Source organism: Convolutriloba macropyga, chromosome 11, assembly GCF_964194025.1.
Source record: "Convolutriloba macropyga chromosome 11, txConMacr16.3, whole genome shotgun sequence".
Classification (NCBI taxonomy): Eukaryota; Metazoa; Xenacoelomorpha; order Acoela; family Convolutidae; genus Convolutriloba; species Convolutriloba macropyga.
This window is the reverse complement of record NC_134478.1, coordinates 17,126,655-17,147,382: the sequence shown is the minus strand read 5'-3', so window position 1 is coordinate 17,147,382 and position 20,728 is coordinate 17,126,655. Positions and strand designations below refer to the sequence as shown.

At 33.9% G+C, this 20,728-nt stretch overlaps 1 protein-coding gene across 1 annotated transcript in view; it reads left to right on the top strand.

The window, feature by feature from the left end:
* The first annotated feature begins 968 nt into the window (after positions 1 to 968).
* Positions 969 to 20,728, top strand: part of LOC142349667 (uncharacterized) — a 138,544-nt gene continuing 118,784 nt past the window's right edge. Inside the window, exons 1-7 of the mRNA XM_075401390.1 lie at positions 969 to 1,311; positions 9,281 to 9,370; positions 12,935 to 13,102; positions 15,920 to 16,063; positions 16,787 to 17,122; positions 17,377 to 17,472; positions 18,780 to 18,933. Coding sequence (XP_075257505.1) covers positions 1,224 to 1,311; positions 9,281 to 9,370; positions 12,935 to 13,102; positions 15,920 to 16,063; positions 16,787 to 17,122; positions 17,377 to 17,472; positions 18,780 to 18,933 — 1,076 coding nt within the window. The 5' untranslated portion in view covers positions 969 to 1,223. The remainder of the gene's footprint in view (positions 1,312 to 9,280; positions 9,371 to 12,934; positions 13,103 to 15,919; positions 16,064 to 16,786; positions 17,123 to 17,376; positions 17,473 to 18,779; positions 18,934 to 20,728) is intronic.

Sequence of the window (20,728 nt, the reverse complement as noted above, 5' to 3'; positions counted from 1 at the left end):
AGCTCTCAAATTGGTTGTTTTTGATGTAATTTCAAGAATGAACAAAAATGAGATAGATCAGTCAGATACTCTCAAAATTTAAAACCTCGATATTTTTTCGAAAAAGGTGAATTCAAGAAGTCCTCTAATTAACAAAATCTGAGCTCGACGATCTTTCTAATGACGCCACTCGTATATTTCTACGTCATATGATGATACGTCAAAGTTGACTGAAAAAAAAACAGTTGATAATAATTCCTCGCCCACTGCATTTGGCATGATTGCTTAGTCAGATAAGATGTCACATTTCAATACGTTTTAATATTTCGCTGTTCTTCCTGGATTTCAACTTACACTCTGTGAAAATATTCAATCGACAGTTTTAGACACTGGACAGCAATGAATGCAAAGGAGAACAAGGCGGTTGATACTCGTCGTCTTTTTTCGCTCTATAAGATGCTTTGAATAAGTTTCAAATAATAAATTTGATGCCAACGGGCTGTTGTCTGCTACCCTCGGATTATTTTATAATACATTTTTTTATTCGGCAACTCTGATTAATGGAAATCATTTTACTGGCATGACTATTTGTTGTAACAAAGACACAATTACTGGTTTTTCTGTAAAATTTACTACAGTGCTGACGTTGAAGCACAACTTTTCACGTCTTGAGTCAATCTCATATTTTCTCAGATTGTTTTTTTGAGAGAATGTAACCTCTTGTTCGGCTTATGAAAAAAAGATACACAGCGATGTGTAATTCTGTTCAAGAAATCTTTTATTCTTATCTGATAATATTACGAACATGCATACGTAAGTGGTCTTAACAGCTTGACAGCGTTTGTTAAGTCAAAATTTTAAAGCCAGAAAAATGTTTTTACGTTTGAGAACGCAGAGCTTAAAAATACTTTTTGCGACTTAAGGTATAAAAGTTTGATAGTTTGTTCAAAATGTTGTGTGACGCACCACAAGTTCAGAAATTTGGCAAGAAGTTGGCTAGCTAATAACAGAATTATCATTTTTCAAGTATCGTCGATGCATGTAATTGTTTTAAACAGATTTGAGAAAACTGCAGACAAGATTTAGATAATACCACGCGCAAGAACGATGTAAATAGTTGAGTTTGAGAGTTGAATTTTACTTGTGTAAATTTGAAACAAGCCGATCAGATCAGCACATGTAATTGAACCTCTTTTGGGGGCAGAAATTTATTTTGAAAAATTCACGTTCGTTTTCGCTCAGTTATGAAAGAGCGTCAATTTTTATGCAGCAGATTACTGCTCTCTGTGTTGGTCGTTGTGTGCTTTGTGCGACACTGCAAGGCAACGACAGGTAAGACTTCACATCAAATAGTTTTTGTTTTTGGAAGTTTTTAGTTGGTCACTGGTTGGAGCACTACTTTGCTCCCCTGATATTGCTATGATTAAGAGAATCCGACAGACCACTGCTTTCAAAACTTAGCATAAAATAACTTTTTAAAAAAAAAAATCAAAATTGTCAAATGGTGAAATTTTTTAGGCCTGTCAAGTTACTTAAGGTCAGTTGATTGCCTTTATTGTTCTCTGAGGTTGCTGAGCATCAAGCGAGTGCTTGGTTTTAACCCTATGACCACATGTTTTAAATGTGCGGAAAGTTAATTTCCAAATTCTCTCTTTCTGAGCTGTTCTACGCTCGTCGGAATATCCACTACATCACACATACAATGCAATAAATATATTGAGTGGACAAATATTACTAAACCTGAAAAAAAACCAGCTGAGCATATACTTCCTCGACACAAGGGGGCAAGGGGTGTAAGGAGCAAATCACTGTAACTATAAGACTGTCTTATAAGGTTATTCCCAATTTTTGTTATTTAAATAAATTTCATTAAAAATTCAACTAAAATTCTATGAGAATTCGTTTAAACATAATCAGAGTTTTATTGTTTCGACCTTACTTGTGGGGGGACTATATACTCAATTGGGTTTTTTTTGTTCAGACAGTTTTGACCGATCGATATATTCATCGTATATAAATGAGAGTGGTGTCATTAAAAAGCTCGTCCAGCGTAGAATTCAAAATGAAAAATTTTTCTGAATTTCGTTTTTTTTTTTCGGGGAGTTATTGAGGATTGAAGTTTTGTGTGAACACGGGATATTTGGCATGCTTTTGTTCACTTTTATAGTGTAATTTTTCTTCAAAATAAGATTTTTTCTATAAAAATAGTAATTCAAAATTACATTCCGCGCCTCAAAATGAATCAATTTTGTGTTCCTAATGGACAAAAGACGATAAGAAGAGTAGTTCTGGTTCCTTGTGAAGTTTACTATCAAAAAATTCTAACTCTATTTGAGAGCTCTTTTTTATAAAACTTTTTATCTTTTGTTTTTTTTTTTCAAGTCACCTAGAGACTAGTCAATGTTCATATCGAGGTTCCGTTAATGAGAAGCGTCATTTACAATTGAACATTAATTTGTTTTCAAGGAATCGCTTATGTTTTTTTGGCTTCGACTTGGAATTTTCGTAATTTTAAAAGAAATTATGATTTTTTTTTCTGAGGTTTCACTAAATTTTTGAAGTCCTATGGCATAGACGCGTTGACTAAAAGTGCAATAGGTCTCGTAATAAGCTTTAAATGAACCTATCTAGTGCTTTGAGTGGACAGCTAATTGCTGTTAAAACTTTAAAAATAAGTTTTCGAAAATTTTTTGACATTAACCGATCATAAACCTATTTTCGTGAGTCTTTCTTACTGTAACTCCGGCTCAGTAATTACAGGGCCCCCTTCCTTCCTACCGAAACCAAAATTCCTCTAGTTAGCGGTTTTATATGACTTCAATGCCACAAGATTTCAAAAAAAAATTTTGAAGTTTTTGGATATTTTCTCAATATTGGTTCCTTTTAAAATCTTATCACTTTATCCTACTATTGATAGCTACCATTGGCTAAGAGAAGTGGTTCAATGGATCAATTGATAAGGTTTTCAGAGAACATCTTAAGGTTCAAATGGCTACGACACTTTCTTCTTGCACTTTTCTACTAAATTTTTGGATTTTGCCTTGGGTGTTGTTTCCATAGTCAATGACTTGTTGTAATGTCTTATTGATGACTCATGAATGAAAACATCCTTTTCGTCCCATCCAGCCCTAATTTAACGTATTTATTGGCTTCCATTTATTTGGTTTAAAAGCGTTGACTGATTTTTGAATATTGCCTCATTATTTCTTCTCTTTGTCGATTTGTTACCTAGTCTCATTAAGGAAAATTTCCATCTGCTGTATAGTCAGGAAAAATTAAAATGTGTGTAGTTAAGGTTTTATCTAATTGCATTTTGACGTTGTTACTAGGTGCTTTTAAATTTAGATATTGAGTTTTTGCAGTGAAATTTTTGTTTTTGCTTATTTTGTTGTTTGTTTTTTTCTCGTAGTCTTTTTAATGGCAGATCTTGTAAGCGCTGTATTGAGGCATGGTTTTATGTAATTCAGTTTTTATATAGGTTGTGTAACGGTTTTTTTACTCAAACATCTATATTTGTTATCTCCTCATTTGGTTAACAATTAAGTCAAAAATGTAGATTAGCTCGGGTCGGAACATCATGTGCGAACGCACATTAACGAGCATCCTTGTTTAGAATGGATTTGCATGTACGAATTCGCGCAACAAAGTTACGCAGAATTTTTTCTACATTTATTTTGCGTTTTAAGGGATAATAGTTACTATACCTAATATTCCGTTTTATGTGAGAACGGTGAGCATGACAATTGCTCTAGTTCGAATCACACACAACGAAAAATTGTTTTGTCGATTTGAGAAAACCAATTTGAACAAAATATGAACTTTAAGGAAATATTTCAATACTTTTATTTAGTGTTTGTTACATAGAGGATGTTCATAATCGATTTTGGAAAGTCAAAATATGAGGTATCATCGTTATCCGAAAAGCTGCTTACTTTTTTTGGCGAGAAGGTGAAATGCAAGGAGAAAAAATTAAGTTCGTGAGCCATGGCATTGCATGCTTTGACAGAGTCGCTCGTTGGTCTTAATCAAAATTTTTACAAGTCTACTAAGGTAGGGATCTTAATAGAAATGTTGTTAAAGTTTTATAAAGCTGATAACTGTCTTTCTATACGAAGAATAATTTTTTCAACGGCTCTCAAACAAATATTGAAGCATTTTGTGGTAATCAAGTGTGTCTTTCCAAAGTAAAATTTTTGTTTGACCGATTTTTCTTTGCAGTAGTTTACTAATGAAGTTTAAATGGAAAAAACGCAAATGTTTTTTTCTTACTCTAAATAATATTGGTACTCTGCAACTAGTTTTAGAGCAAGATCAGTTGAATTCCCTAATAAATTCATTTTAGATATTTTAGATAATAATATACCGCTAAAATAAATTTAGCACCGCCTGTAGTTGGAGAGTATTTTGTCGGATGTTAGTAGTTTTTTGAAAACTCAGAAAGGTGTTTTGTGTCACCTCTCCGAATTGAGCGCTGATTTAGAACTCTATGCCAGTTTTTGTTTAGTGCTGAGCGACTGATTTTGCGTGCAAAAATGAACAGTGCCCGGACTTTGCAAGAGATGTTTTTCAGTTTTTGTTTCCCTTGGGAAAGAAGAACAAGGCTGAAAATTTTCGAAATTATTCAATTTCCTCGTTTTCTGACGCTTCAATCAGTTTTATGTTGTTGAAAGGTGAATTAGATAATTTGATATGCATCTTGCAGAGAAGATAAAATAAGATAAGATGAGATAAGATAAGATTACATCAGATTTTAGAAAATATCAGATTTGATAAGAGACGATATGATAAGATAAGAGAAGTTATGGAGTTTTATGCCTGCTCACCCGCTGAAATATAAATTGACTGATCGATATTTTTTTCGTAGAGAAGGAAGTTGTATCAATTACAGTCTCTCGAAAAAGAGAAATGATCTTTTCAAGGTTTTCCCATTTTTCAAAATTATGGCTTCAAAAATTATTTTAGCCTAAAAATATGTATTCTTCTGTTATTGTTTTCAATTTTATTTAGTTATTATCAGGCATCCAGATCGCAGATGTATCTTCAAATACTTTTCTACCCTGTAAATCGTTTTTTTGGGGCTTGGTTTCGAGAGTCAAAATTAATTTTGACTAATGTAAAATTGTTTTTGTTCAACCGAACCGGAATTATCAAATACGCTCTTACCAGAATTTATCAAAATCGAATTTCTGAGCAAGAATCGTTTGAGATAAAAGTTAAAATGCACCTTCAATTGGCTGATTTTTCAAAATATGTTGATTTCTGTCAACGGGCAGGAATGTTCTCACAATTTAATTGCAACCCTTTAAGTTCATGGGGGTCAGAAACTTTATACCAGCTCTACTTTTGTGGAACCTTTTTTGACCAACCGATATATTTTTCTGAGAGTTACAATAGTGGTATCATTGGAAAGCCCTTGAAAATGTGGATTTTCGAGTTGCTGTGATTTCATTTTGCTTTTTGATGTTTTGGTCCAAATTTTGTCACTTTTCATTTTATTGCTTTTTCACGTCGTTAAGTAGCCTGAACTCGAATATATCTTCGTGTCCTGTATTGTTCTAAGATTTTCTGGTAAATTTAACAGCAGCATAGATTGACATCAAAATCTAGACGAAACACCGACTACGAAAGGCAGGAAGGAACTTAGATTTGAACCAGTGGTTATATTTGGCATAACATAATTATAAATTTCCAGCAACTATTCTAGATGAAGCTTTGAACACTATGGTTCCACAAAAAAATGCAGTGGTATGAGTAGAAATTTAAACGACTTAGTGTACGAGTGGAAAATTTGATTTTTTATAAACTTTTACATATCTACTTAAGCTTTAATGTAGCAGGTTGACTAGTGAAATATTTTTTTCCCGAAATCACACAGAAATTGGAAATACAATCTTCTGTGGAAAAGTTAACCTTTTTCTTCATGTCTCTGCGGAAAAGTGTTACCTGCCTTAACTTAGAATTAATTGAATGTTCAATCACAACTTTTCCAAATTTTTAAGCTTGCCTGAGTTGGTATCATTATTTGAATGTGGATGGAATGATGAATTAAATAACTTTTTCGCTGGTAGTATTGACATTCTTTTGCTATATGATTTGAAACATTGGTGCTCTATTTTCTTCGCAAAAATGCAAAATTTATTTTAACACTTTATAAATATCCTTTTGCTAATTCAATTTTATCACTAATGAATAAATCGCCTAATCATCACAGCATGAAACCCTGAGTTTTTAATTAAGGTTTATTTACGCTCAATGGGTTTGTGGACACAAACAAAGCATGATATTTTGGTTACTTCTTCAAACAAGTATTGGAAAGCTCTTGAACATTTGAACAGATTGTTGTAGAGTGTTGTTTGTGGATTTTCGAGTTGTTGTGGTTTCATTTTGCTTTTTAATGGTTTGGTCCAAATTTTGTCACTTTTTAACGTTTTTAATTTGTTGAGGCTATTAAAAAATGTTGAGAGAAAACTGTACGTGCGAAAGCTTCAACACACACGCACGCTAAAATAGGGAAATTCAAATATCCAAAAATAACCTCTGAAAAAAAATGAACGGCAATTTTCTGCTCCGATTATCTGTTCAGTAATTGTAAATCAGTTGTTATTATATGCAGATAGAGAGAAAATTGAATATCTCCGAGACACTGAAGTTGATCCTCACTAGATAAAATTTTTATTACTTTTCACTTTTTTGCTTTTTCACGTCGTTAAGCAGCCTGAACTCGAATAAATCGTCGTGCCCTGTATTGTTTTAACGTTTTGTGGTAAATTTAACAGCAGCATAGATTGACATCAAAATCCAGACGAAACACCGACTACGAAAGGCAGGAAGGAAATTAGATTTGAGCCAGTGGTTATATTTAGCATAACATAATTATAAAATTCCAGCGACTATTCTAGATGAAGCTTTGAACACTATGGTTCGACAAAAAAATGCAGTAGTATGAGTAGAAATTTAAACGACTTAGTGTACGAGTGGAAAAGTTGATTTTTATAAATTTTTCCATTTTTACTTAAGCTTGAATGTAGCAGGTTGATTAGTGAAATATTTGATCCTTTTTTCCGAAATTGCACAGCAATTGGAAAAACAAACTTCTGTGGAAAAAATAACCTTTTTCTTCGTGTCTCTGTGGAAAACTGTCACCTGCCTTAACTTAGGAATAATTGAATGTTCAATCACAATTTTTTCAAATTCTTAAGCTCTCCTGAGTTGGTATCAATATTTGAATGTGGATGAAATGATGAATTAAATAACTTTTTTGCAGGTAGTATTGACATTTCAATGCTAGATGTTTTGAAACATTAGTGCTTTGTTTTCTTCGCGAAAATGCAAAATCTATTCTAACCCTTTATATATATATCCTTTTGCTAATTCAATTTAATCACTAAGGAATAATTCGCTTAATCATCACAGCATGAAACCCTGAGATTTTAATTAAGTTTTTTTACGCTCAATGGGTTTGTGAACACAAACAAAGCATGAAATTTCGGCTACTTCTTGAAACAAGTATTTTAATTATGCTGAAAAAGTGATTTTGAATATAATTGATTAGTAAGATAAGTTATAAATTATCATTATTTATCGGGAAAATGTCCATTACTATCCAATTAGTCTAAATATAGCTCATTGTTAAACGGAACATTTAACCGTGGTTACTCGATGCAAACGTTTTTAACGTTTTTAATTTGATGAGGCTATTAAAAAATGTTGAGAGAAAACTGTACATGCGAAAGCTTCAACACACACGCACGCTAAATTACGGAAATTCAAATATCCAATAATAACCTCTGAAAAAAATGAACGGCAATTTTCTGCTCCGATTATTTGTTCAGTCATTGTAAGCCAGTTGTTATTATATGCAGATAGAGAGAAAATTGAATATCTCCGAGACACTGAAGTTGATCCTCAATTTTTATTACTTTTCACTTTATTGCTTTTTCACGTCGTTAAGCAGCCTGAACTCGAAGAAATCGTCGTGCCCTGTATTGTTTTAACATTTTGTGGTAAGTTTAACAGCAGCATAGATTGACATCAAAATCCAGACGAAACACCGACTACGAAAGGCAGGAAGGAAATTAGATTTGAGCCAGTTGTTATATTTAGCATAACATAATTATAAATTTCCAGCAACTATTCTAGCTGAAGCTTTGAATTCTATGGTTCGACAAAAAAAATGCAGCAGTATGAGTAGAAATTTAAACGACATAGTGTAGGAGTGGAAAAGTTGATGTTTATAAACTTTTCCATTTTTACTTAAGCTTGAATGTAGCAGGTTGATTAATGAAATATTGGATCCTTTTTTCCGAAACTACATAGAAATTGGAAAAATAAGCTTCTGTGGAAAAATTAACCTTTTTCTTGGTGTCTCTGTGGAAAACTGTCACCTGCACTTACTTTGAATTAATTGAATGTTCAATCACAACTTTTCCAATTTTTTAAGCTCCCCTGAGTTAGTATTAATATTTGAATGTGGATGAAATGATGAATTAAAAAATTTTTTTGCAGGTAGTATTGACATTTTATTGCAAGATGTTTGGAAACATTGGTGCTCTATTTTTTCGCAAAATGTAACATTTATTCTAACCCTTTGTATTTATCCTTTTACTAATTGAATTTAATCACTAATGAATAAATCGCCTAATCATCACAGCATGAAACACTGAGTTTTTAATTAAGGTTTATTTACGCTCAATGGGTTTGTGAACACAAAGCATGAATTTTTGGCTACTTCTTGAAACAAGTATTTTAATTATGCTGAAAAAGTGATTTTGAATATAATTGATTAGTAAGATAAGTTATAAATTATCATTATTTATCGGGAAAATGTCCATTACTATCCAATTAGTCTAAATATAGCTCATTGTTAAACGGAACATTTAACCGTGGTTACTCGATGCAAATGGCTGAGTAGAAGTCCTGAGTAGAAAAACCTCATTAAAGAATTGTAGTCTCGACTGTCTTTCTAATGACGTCACTAATATTTTTAAGTAAAAATAGCAGAAATAAAATGCGGTTTGTAACTAGAATGCCTCCGCAATGCGGTGAGGTCAAACAAATGGAAAAGTTAAAATGTCACCTGTTCAGTTGATACCATAGTATCGTTGTTAGTATTTATCCATTTTTAGTATTTTTAGTGTCTCCTGCTTGTAATCTTACTTAATGTTTACCAAATCGGTTGAGATATCAGTTGTTATGAACCCGAAGTGTTATTTACATTTAGCGACGAAATCGAATTCGTCCCAATAGTTTTTCCCACAGTTAGCTGTAACTAAATGAACTGAGTGATATATGATCGTTTCAGTCGTTCTGCAGCAGCTGGTGAGTGAGACAACAACATCGGCAGTTGTTATGTACATAGAGTTCAGTGGAGCAGCTACTCTTAGAAGAGACAGTAAGTAATATCATTAAAGTGCCGTCATGCACCTGTGTTTTTTTAATGAAGCACGATATGAATATGCTAAATTTCCCAGATTGATTTTATTTGCTTTTGCTTTTAATGGACAGGCAGCAAAAGCAAGCCGAGTTTAGGTCTAGCTGTGGCGTTTTGTAGTTCAAAACTTCGGATTTTAATGGAGCGCCCTGTTTTTTAAAGTTTACCTTTTTGTTTTCTTGTCAGTAACAGAACAAAATGATTTCATATCAAAACCCAATAATTGACAGGTGGAATTTACATATTCCAATTTATAATAGTCTGCCTTCTGGCATATTCCAATTTATAATAGTCTGCCTTCTAATATTAGACTGAAAACAACATCGAAAGCTTCCTTAAAAAAACAACTGAAAGAATATTTTTGGAAAGAATTTTTGAAGGACCCAAAAGTAACTGATATTAAAGATGATATTGAGAGCATTAGATTTTAATTTTAATTTTTAATCTTCACGATGTACATATAAAATTGTGAGAACATTTTATGTTCGCATTTTAGGCCATTTTTTAATAATGTAAGGTCAAATTTTTAGTTAAGTAATTTAATGATTTTATAATTTTACATAATGTTATATTCTTAACTTTACATTGCCTCTTTTACCATTTGCTTTTTATACTTATGTGTACCAGAGGAAATTAACAATGTTCTTTTTTTTTTTTTTATTTACACGCAAATGAAGGCCAATAGTTTTACATAATAAATTCAACGCCAAGCTTATGGTTTTTGTGTATTATTAAACTTTTGCGTAAAAATTCTTTGTGAAATTTTGAGTTCTGACTGTATTCGTTGTCTTTTGGTAGTCTGTTAACTTGGTCTCACTATTGACATGTCCAAATGGCTTCTAAAGCAGTAGCATTTTACGCTTATTACTTTTTTTGAAAGCTTTTGTATGTTATGACTTTTCGTTCTAAAAAATTGTTTTTTAAAGAAAGGTTTTTTAGATTTGCCATTTTCAGTCATATTTCTGCCACCTTTGAGCGTTGTATTTTTGAGGATTGAGCGCAGATTTTATAAGTTTCCACACCGTTTCATCGCAAAATTGAATTGATTTTTTTAATTCTTGCCTGTATTTGTTCTTTTTTTAGCTCTGGATAATGACAGGTCCCACTGGTTTCGTACGAAGGTATAAATGAAGCCATTGAATGATTTCATATGATAGCTAATGGTTTTCTTGACTGAGTTTAAATTTTCTCAAAAAGTATAAACGTTTTTTAATCTTGCCCGATTATTTTATGTCTACTTGTTAGTTATCCTCAATAAGGACAGTAGCTCCCATTTATTTTCTGGTGAAATGAAAGTCAAATGGCTTAGTTTAAATTTTATCGGATGCTTTTTTGAATTTTGCATTAAGCTTTTTAAAAAGAAAAAATAGATAGACATTGAGTTTTGGTTATAAGTAATGCGTGTTTTATTTTATTTTGTGGCTTCTTTTGTCTCTTGATTTCCTTAATGGCTTGTTTCATCGGCCCTCTAATGACTTATTGTTTAATTTTTAAAGTGTTTTGAGCTTAAAGTGATTTTAATTCTGATACACCAATTTTCATTGAACAGTACTTTAATTTTTGGAAGTTCTATCTCTTCCTCATTTGGTAAAGAATTAAGTCAAAAGCGTGGTAAAGCGGATTCGGCGAACCGCCAATACCAAGCGAACCGGCAATACCAAGCGTCCTTTCTCCTATTTGTAATCCTATCGAATTTTCTCTATGTTTTTTTCTTTTTGTTGCTTTGAAGCAAAATGGCGCTGATAGCGGCCATGTTGTAATTTTTTGGGCCTTGTTGGAATTGTTGTTCGTTATACATATTAACTTTTGAACTTTTTCAAAAAGTATTCTGGTCCCAAATTAGTTTCCAATACTGTTTTAAGACTAAGAACTGTCACTCTTTGAGAAAAACAATGAACGGTTCCTATATTCACCAGGAAGATTTTAGAATTGATAAACATACGTGCATTATTTTCCTTATTTGTATTTTTGTATAATATGATCCTGTAAGTTTTAAGCTCTAGGACTAGTTTATATTATCCGAAGTTTTTCGTTGTTTGAGTTTTATGCTCCATTTTGAGGGAATTTGAGTGTTCAAAAGATTCCCGGTGTTGTGTGCAACCATTTAAATCTACCCCGAGAATGAAAAAAATGGTGCCATGAATAGGTTCATAATTGATAAAACCAGGATTAGGACTTGTGAAAATTTATTGCTCTGTGAAAAAAAAATTAGAAGCGCCTCCTGAGTGCGGGCATATATATTTTTTAATAATAAGGCGGACCATATTTGGGCGTTTTTTACAGCCTTAAGGTTTATAGAGCTGGAGCTACTTATTTTGCGCAAAGTAGACTGACCTAAATTTAACAGACTAACCTACTCTGGAGAACATTGGAGATTATTTTCAATTATAACGGCGAAATATATAAAATACGCTGGAATCAAAGATTTACACAGTGACAAATATCAGAAGACTGACTAGAAAGGTGTGTGTTACGCACTGATTTCTAATGTTCCTCATGGTGTTTTCTGAGGTTAATAATAGCAGTAAATAATGTGATTAATTGTCATTTTTCAAGGACTTATTTCGGTGTTTCACAGTGTGATTTTTAGCGGATATATTTTTAATAAAATTAGCTAGTAACAGCTTTTTACTGAGCGGTTCGGATGCGCGATATATCCACTAGTTGCCTTGGGTTTTAGAGCTTTATTTAACCATACTATAACTCTAATGTAGCCTGTTTTAACTAATTAATTTTAGGGAGAATTTCCAGTTCAATCTTTAATTAATAAATCAGAAAAATAAAGCCAAAGTTTTCAATGATAGAATAAGAAGTTTGAGTTTTTGCTGAGTTTTTTTAGCAACTGATAGTCAGGCTGTTTCTCCGGTGTTCTGGTGATCGTAAGGTCCGCAGGGTTGTGCCTCGAGTTGTATTGGTCCTTCGCAAATATTTACTGATCTACAAGTTGGGCAATTTCCGGCTTTGTACGTCTCTTGATGTTTGTTTAGTACATATACAAGTTCCGTATTAGCACCTAATTTATCAGAATAATTACTTCACCAAGTACATAATCTCTCATGAAGTTATTTACTGATTATGTGAATTTATTATCAAGAAACTCAAAAAAGTAAATATTGAGGCTTTTAGGCATTTGATATGTTTGCTATTAAACTGTCACTCTGCGGTTGGTTTTCGTAAACATAAACAAATTAGAGGTTACAGGCCTAGATGGAAATACTGGCTATATATGGCCTTGAAACTAAATGAATATTAATTAATATAAAGCACTTAATTATGGATATTTTAAGGAATATCATCACGTAACTATGAGGGACGAAATAGGGGCGTGACAGTGTGCATGCTCTGTTTAAAAGTGAACAGTGTCTTCTCAGTCTGTGATTGGTGGAGAATACGCTAATGGCACACATCTGCAATATTTTGCCTCGGTCGTTCTTTACGGAATGTTGTTTGTGCAGAAATTAACTGGACCCATTTCTATTATTTTTAGCTCTGTGTTTGATACTTGATAGCTCTGAGTTGATTTAGACACGATTATTGCAACAAGTGCAGCTGGGGTGATATCGAGTGGAACGAATTTCACTGACACCAACTTTGTAAACAATGTGAATGAGGCGACTGATTTGGCAGCTGGTACTAGTTACCAGTACACACTCATTGATGCCAGCACGACTGGCACCGAAACTATGTGCACTAGTAAGTTGAACGGCGTGTTATTCGACATTTCTGAGATCCACTTGCACCCATTTGTGACCTGGAAAGTTTGGTGAAATTACGATCGCCTGCCATTAAGGGTTTCATTAAAAAAATGTCCCGATAATGAATCAAGGCATTGTATACTTTTGTGGTTTTGTGGCTACCGTAGCTCACAAATTTAAAACCCCTTTTTTGTGGGTCCATTGACATCTATATTGAATACCTGCTTATAGGTTTTAAAAACAAGAGTTAAAATTGCTGTTACGCACTAACTTTTATAGCAAATTTATTATGAGTTCAGAGTGTTAATATTTAGAGTAACCAGCTGGGATTGTTGTCATTTTATCATAATTGTTTCATAGTCCGATTATAGCGGAGATAATTTTGCAATACAATTAGCTAGTAATAGCTTTGATTGGAGTGGTGCTAATCCGTGTTGTATCCACTAGTAGCCTTGTATTTAATTAGCTTTTGGTCGCTGTAACTAAGCTTTCTCTGTGTTTATTCGAACAAAAGTTTTCCAGGTGTATCTCTCAATTTGTTCGCCCGTTTTAGATTGAAAATATTTTAGAGAAAGAAATAAAAAGTTTTACAAGAATTCGAGAAAGCATGAAAACTTGTTTTCAACGATTACGTGTAAAAGATCCGACGTTGTAAAGAGCCGGAGTTAAAAAGCGCGAAAACTTGACTTGATTTAAATATAGCCGAAAGCAAAAAGCCTTTAATTAACCTAAAATGTTAGTTTAATAACAACAAAAGTACTTAATTGGGCTAATTAATCTCATGTTCGGTTGTGATAGTTTTATATCAAGTCCCATAACACCGCTGAGGCATGGCCATGGTCCCTGATAAATATTTATTAACTCACTTTCAGTTTCTTTCACTAGGAAATAATTAAATTTCATACTGGGTTATGATTGGAAAAACTAGGTTATGATTGGTTGAGAATTCTTTAGACTCATTTTAGAAGGCAATTTAAATGGTTGCCAAATTTATCTTACTTTTCAACTAATAATTGCAGTAAATTTTCAGCTCTTTCCATCGGCTCTTTTAATTTTGACTCTCTTAAAGGTCACCGTTCTTAACCGATTATCAGGCAGGTTCTCTGGTGCTCGTTTTCGATCATACAGCAGGCTTGTACCTCGCGGACTTTCGGGTATGTGATATGTGATGTGATATGATATATCAGTTATGTTAATCCGTGGTTGTTTTGAATAAACATAAACAAATTAGAGGTTACAGTCTTATATGGAAATACAGACCAAATATGGCCTTGACGAATATTTTGAACCAATTTACAGTTCAATTGATTTAGTCCAATTTATGGTTATAGTTTAATTAATTAAGGATATTTAGGACTTTTTTAGGAAAATATCACGTAACTATGGGGTGCGAAACAGGGGCGTGACAATTGCTCAGAACATAAAATTTAGTAGAATGACTTCATAATGACACTGCCATACCTCAGAGTTAGCTCTATATAGCCCTAATAATAAATGTTAGAGAACTTGCACTATTTATTTAGTTTACCCGACATCGTAGATGAATGGAAGCCCAATGGAAACGCATGCCGACTATATTGAATTAGGTGTTTAAATTAGTTAATGTTTCAGACCAGCTATCCAAAAAACTAAAGCAGGGTGAATTCCCAAACTTTGACTTGTTCGACGACTTCATGGGATGACAATTGATCAAATCTGAATGTTTTGAAAGCTTTCAAATCACGAAAATATATGATTGTAAAATTTTTTTTTCATCTGAGATGGACAACGGGGTTTGAAAGTTACTATCAATTGAAGAGCTGGTAAAAGAATGAAAAATGTTTGTAATCGAATTTTTTTCATCTATCTTGTTTTTTTGCCAAAAGATCAACAATTCGTGAGAAGACATTTAAATATTTTTTTTTCTTTTTTAAGCAGATGGTTGAAGCTGTTGTACTCCCCACTTAAGAATCAGAAATGTATTTTATGTCAAAAATAGTACAAATACGAGGTGCGAAGTCTTTTGCCTACTCAGCTCATTTCAGTTGAGCTGTAAATCTAAGATTTGTTGCATTTGGCGTCTCAACTTTCTGTACCATGAAGTGAAATTTGAAGTGCAGAGAAATCTTTTGGAAATAATCAGTCATTAGAAGATCTGCCATAATCGGTAACAGGAGATCTATGATAAACCTAAACACACATCTTAAGGTAATAACGTGAAATCCTAAAATGTTCCCAAATCCACTTGGTCAATGATTTTAATCCTAACTGAAGTAACTAAGTTTTTCATGTAATATTTTGTAAATTTTTTGTACTCCTCTTAGAGGATGGCATTTTCATTACAGTACCATTAGAGTTGTGTAGCAAATAGTGTTGTTTTCTTGTAAAACAGATAAAGCTAGTATATAGGTGGTCTAAGTAAGTTTGTATTAAGTTAGCAGAAATCAGATCAAACTGGGAAAAAGAAAAATTTGAACCAAAATTTTTTTCACAATAATAGGTATTATTTTTAGCCAGAGAACACCGGCAGCACCCCACTAGCAGTAGTAGGTGTCACGCTTTCTATTTTTAAGCTTAATCGGCAATCGTAACTAACTTATTGAGTTTATGGACCATGCTTGCTGTTTTTTCTGTGTTTAATTGGGTTTTACCCATTATAGCCCCCCTGCAATTATAGCCCTCCCCCATTATGACGGGGGGGGGGGGCTATAGGTTATCTGAGCACTAAGATAGGAGGGCTCTAATAGAATAGAACCCTTTTATAATTTATACACCCTCAATCTACACTATGCCTTGTAAAAAATGATGTATTAGCAAATTTTTCCATGTTTTCCAGGAGCACTGCCTCCTTCCCAGGTCCTGGCTACTGCTCTCGGTCAGGATTCAGCCAGAGTGTTCATCACTGCGAATCCAGGCAACCCCGGACCAATCGGCAGCTACGAAATCATCAATTTGAACGGATCTTTTGCCCAAAATACTAGTAAGTAATTTGATACAAGCAAAAGTTGCTTTTTCTTCAACTCATGATGATCTTGAAGTTTTTACCGATTTATCATTGAATTCTATCTAATTCTGTGAGAAATTTCCCTCTATAGTATATTTCCTGATTGTTTGAGGTGGAAACCGCGAAAAGAGCAGATTTGGTAAATCTAAGATCTCCATTGTTGTGTGGTTTTTGTTATGATTTTATGACGTTTTCACGTCAGTTGTCCAGAGTATGTAGTCACAACGAAAGGATTTCTTGCGGTCGACGGTTTTCACATACGTCTGGGGGGAACGAAACCGACCATAAGCAGGAACCAGAAAATGAAAAGGAAAAAGTTAAGCTCCTGCAGCTGAATTCACACAATCAGAAAGTTGCTGTCAATAAATAGTTAATTAATTTCAGGAAATATCAATTTATATCAATTTCAATGGCACCTTAACAATTAAAACTGATAGAATTTCGTTTACAAAACATTCTGCATTACCCGACTAAAAGCAATTTGTACCAATTATTCTCGTCCGAAAATCACGGCGACAAAACGTTGATTCGCTATTTATTATTGGATGCTCAGAACAATTAAGTTGCACAAAACAATTCAAAAATGATTGTTGTAAACCGGTTGAAAACTGAGTTTCATTTTGTTGTTATTTAGGTTATGAGATGATATCTGGATTCATTTCATTGCTTCTATCGCTATTTCAAATAATGTTGTTTTAGCAACCGCAGAGACTATTGTGACAAACATGGACCCACCATTCTCCACACACGAGTTTCAAGTCACTCAACTATTCGAGTGCCAATCAACCACGCCAGTCTTTATCAACAGCGAAACTACAACAAGTAACGTCATCCGTCTGGCACCTGAGTACCCCGTGATCGTATCAGCGGCGGCAGCTGCCCAAAGTGGCGACATCACTCTTGATTTCAACTTGACGAATCTGGCGAGCGATCTGAGGTACAATTTGTACAGAGATAATACTCTGATCAAGACGTTTCTCTTCTCAGAATACGAAAACTTCACTATTGTGACCTCGGGAGACTACACAGACAGTGGTAAGCTACTGCTCATGAGGTTCATTTTGAGTCCACCCATTTTTATACGAAAAAGTCTTTGGCACTATGCTACGTTTTACTCAAAATTTTTGAACGCAATGACTATTTCTACACTTGATTGGGGTGCCGAGAGTTTATCGGCATTGAAAAAGCCCACCTTAAAATTGTTTGCACAGATATGAAACAGCAAAAAAATTTTAACCCATGAAAGAAGTACTACTGATGTACTGATGCATCGCCATTTTTGTTGTTAGGCTTGGCACGTGGCAACGAGTTTGCGTACAAGTTGGAGGCAGATGACCAGATTTCGGGGCTGAAAGTGATCACGAATGAAACAAAAGCCTGCACTTGTAAGAAAAAAATTTCTTTGTGTGTCTTTTGAGTCGGGTTACGTGACAATTTTTAGTCCAGTCAGTTTTTTTAAGCCTATGAATATTTTTCCATCCTAAGAATTTTGGCCAGTTCTCATCGTTATCAGATATATTTTTAGTAATATGAAAGTATGCGGTAGCACAGCCTGTGTCTTCTGTTAAATTTATCTTTAGATTTGATTTTTTGAGCCTTCTATTGCGATCTCTAAGTGATGCCCTACTTGTTTTTATATTAGCTAGTTTCAGTGATGCGAATGCTCAAATCTTTTTGTTATGAGGTATAATTCTTTCACCAAATATTTTTTATCAAGGTCGAGGTAAAGAATAACTGTTTTAAGACAAAAGATAAAGGTTTTGGGTAGTCACTGTTTTGCTGGTGAACTTCCGACGCTTCGAGTCGCTTCCGGAATTCTTTCGGCTATTTTTTTTATTCCGTCGTGAAGATTTTTGTTGCGAGCATATGACGTCACAATAATTTCAAACCTGTTTTTTTGTTATTTGGTTCATGCATTTTCAACTGAATTGCGTGCATGACTTTTTTCACTCTAAGTTGAGAGTTTTTGTTCATTTGCGTGATTAAATTCTTGATCACACGTGACTTGCCTCACTTTAAAAAATGACTTCCTCTCTGAAATTAACCTTTTAACTTTGATTCAAATTAACTTTTTAACTTTGATTCAAAGAGAGTAGGTCAAATAAGTGTGTGCCATTCTAATTGAAGTTTATTGGAAAGCAGCTAATAGAAACAGCAATAATTTAAGCAGATTCGTAATCAAGTTTTAACATCTCAGCATTTAATAAAAAAGAAGTTTGTTTTTGGTTATTTCTTTTGCTATCTTTTTGAGACTGCAGATCTACGAAGCTATTGCGGCTATTTTCTGGCAATTTGCCAAACAATGTTTTATTATAGTTATTTTTCTTGTGCGCTTCTTTTTTTGGAGAAACAAAAACAATGAATTCATTGTTTTCCGTTTTTTACTTTGAAAGGCGCGAAACATAAAGTGCATTTATATCTGTTTTAACCGTAGCCGTATATTGAACGCTGCGTTGGGAGAAATTGTTCGAGTCATATGCTGCTCATGCTCGAGCTTGTTCAGCTCGTTTGCATATTTGTGAGATGATTGCACGACGGTGCGTCGTATTGCAAGAGAATGATTAAAATTCAACTGGGGTTCATTTTTTATCTCAATAAATATGTTCCCGCCATTCAAAACCATCTAATCTGTAGGGTTTTAATTGCCACCAAAGTAATCAATTCGATATTGCTTTACATGTTGGTTTTGTAGATCCTGCTGCCGTTACTACTGCCTCCTACGAAAACAAAGCCGACCAGATTGTGGCCGTGTCTTGGGATGATCCAGGTGGCAGTTACGACGCTTTCTCAATTACTGTTGGCTCTTCGCCAGCTTTCAACACTACTTCAAACCCAGTTGATATCGGGTAAAGATTTAAACTGGTTCAGGAATCAATATTCAGGAACGTTTTCTGTTGTCCTGATGGTAAATTTTAAACATGTCGAGTGGAAAGTGAAAGGTTTGATCGTTGATCGATAAGCCAGCGTATAATACACTCTGAGGAAATTATTATTAAAAATTCATTATCTGTTGGTTCTGGAATTACTTGATGGTTGCGTTGCATAATAGTTGATTGGTTGCATAACGAAAAATGAAGCATTTCCCTATCATATTGTTTACGTCTGTGCAGGTACTATTTTCATGCATTGCATTCAATTTTAGTTCAAAATAAGAAAGTTATTTTAATTCAAAATCTATTTCAAAGTAATTTAAAAAGTTATTTCGCAATGCCTCCAAAGTCCTTTAAAATGATGTATTTGTGCCGCATGTAATTAATTTTTGGGTGTACTCTTCTATTCTTTTAACCCCCTATATTTTCAAAGTATTAGTTAGCTGTCAGTCAACTCTTTAGAATTGACCCTTGTAAATCAAAAGTGCTACTGTGCCAAATGTAACGGATCCGTTTTGAAAATTTAGTTAGCTTTGAATCTTGGATTTTTTTGTTGTGGGATAGGTTTGCGGAGTTGAGAGAAAAGAAAGTGCTCTTTGTCTTTAAATTTCTTTTTGAGATTGAATGAGAAAAATGTCTGAAAAAACTTTTGTTGAATTTTCAAAATGTAGTTTTTTCGTTTAAATTCAATGTTTTGCTGTCAGATTGGTTATACTTTTTCCAGCGTTTTCTAGAAATTTTTGAATGGCGCTGACAAATGGTTCGGATTTCATGGATCTTTTCCCTTTGTGCTCCCCAGTACGTTATGCGCCCCCAATTACGAACACGTGCCATTGCATAGTAAATCACCATGTAAAAATATGGCACGTGTGTCTCGGGTTGGCAAATAATATGCACCCACTGAGCTGGGGGGGGGGGAACGGAAAAGATCGTATTTAATTTTCATTTTCAGCTGTTTTGGAATTTTGTGGCTTTATTTTAAGCAATTTTCGTCTTCTTTAGAAGTTTGTTCGGTTTTGCCAGGGCGATCGTGTTCTCTCTGGTGATTAACTTCGTCAATTGAAATGATCTGTAGAATTTTGAATTGCTCTCAAACAAATTTGTATAACAAATATTATTAACAAAATAATAGTCTGGTGGTCTCTTTTTTTTGCTTCACTTTTTTCGTTTGATTCTATTGATTTCTCGTCCTCAATAACAAGATAAAAAGGTAAAGTCCGCGCAGCATTAAGTTCTCTTAGAGCCTCGCGGATCACTAGTCTCTAAGTGAGCAATTTACTGAAACTGAAACTATCTATGAGACATAATTTCAAGTTGTGAAGGGTTGTTTTAAGTTTGATCCCCTCCTCCTTTCCCCACTTAAGTGCCCCCTCCTCCCCCCAACTTCCTCTCTCTGCCCACTCCATTCCTCCACTTCACTTCATCTGTAACCCCGCATACTTGCCCACTTACCCTCTACCAACGCCATCAGTGGTGAGTACTGATTGTCGAAAGCAGTATTGATAGATAGTGAACGTGACTGTGAAGTGGGGAGCTCCGGAGTTTTAACTTAATGAAGAAATTTTTCCTCGAAATATGATTTTATTTTGACATTTTAAGATCAGTTGCACATGTCTTTCTTGAGATGAAAATATTATGTCTAGATATTTGACCTGAAAATCTTCGATTGTCTGACTAATTCGTGTTTTTTGGCACATGTTAAAATCGGCAAACACTCAAAAATAGTTAGCGGAACTTGAAATAATCAATTATATCCAAAACACAGTTAGCA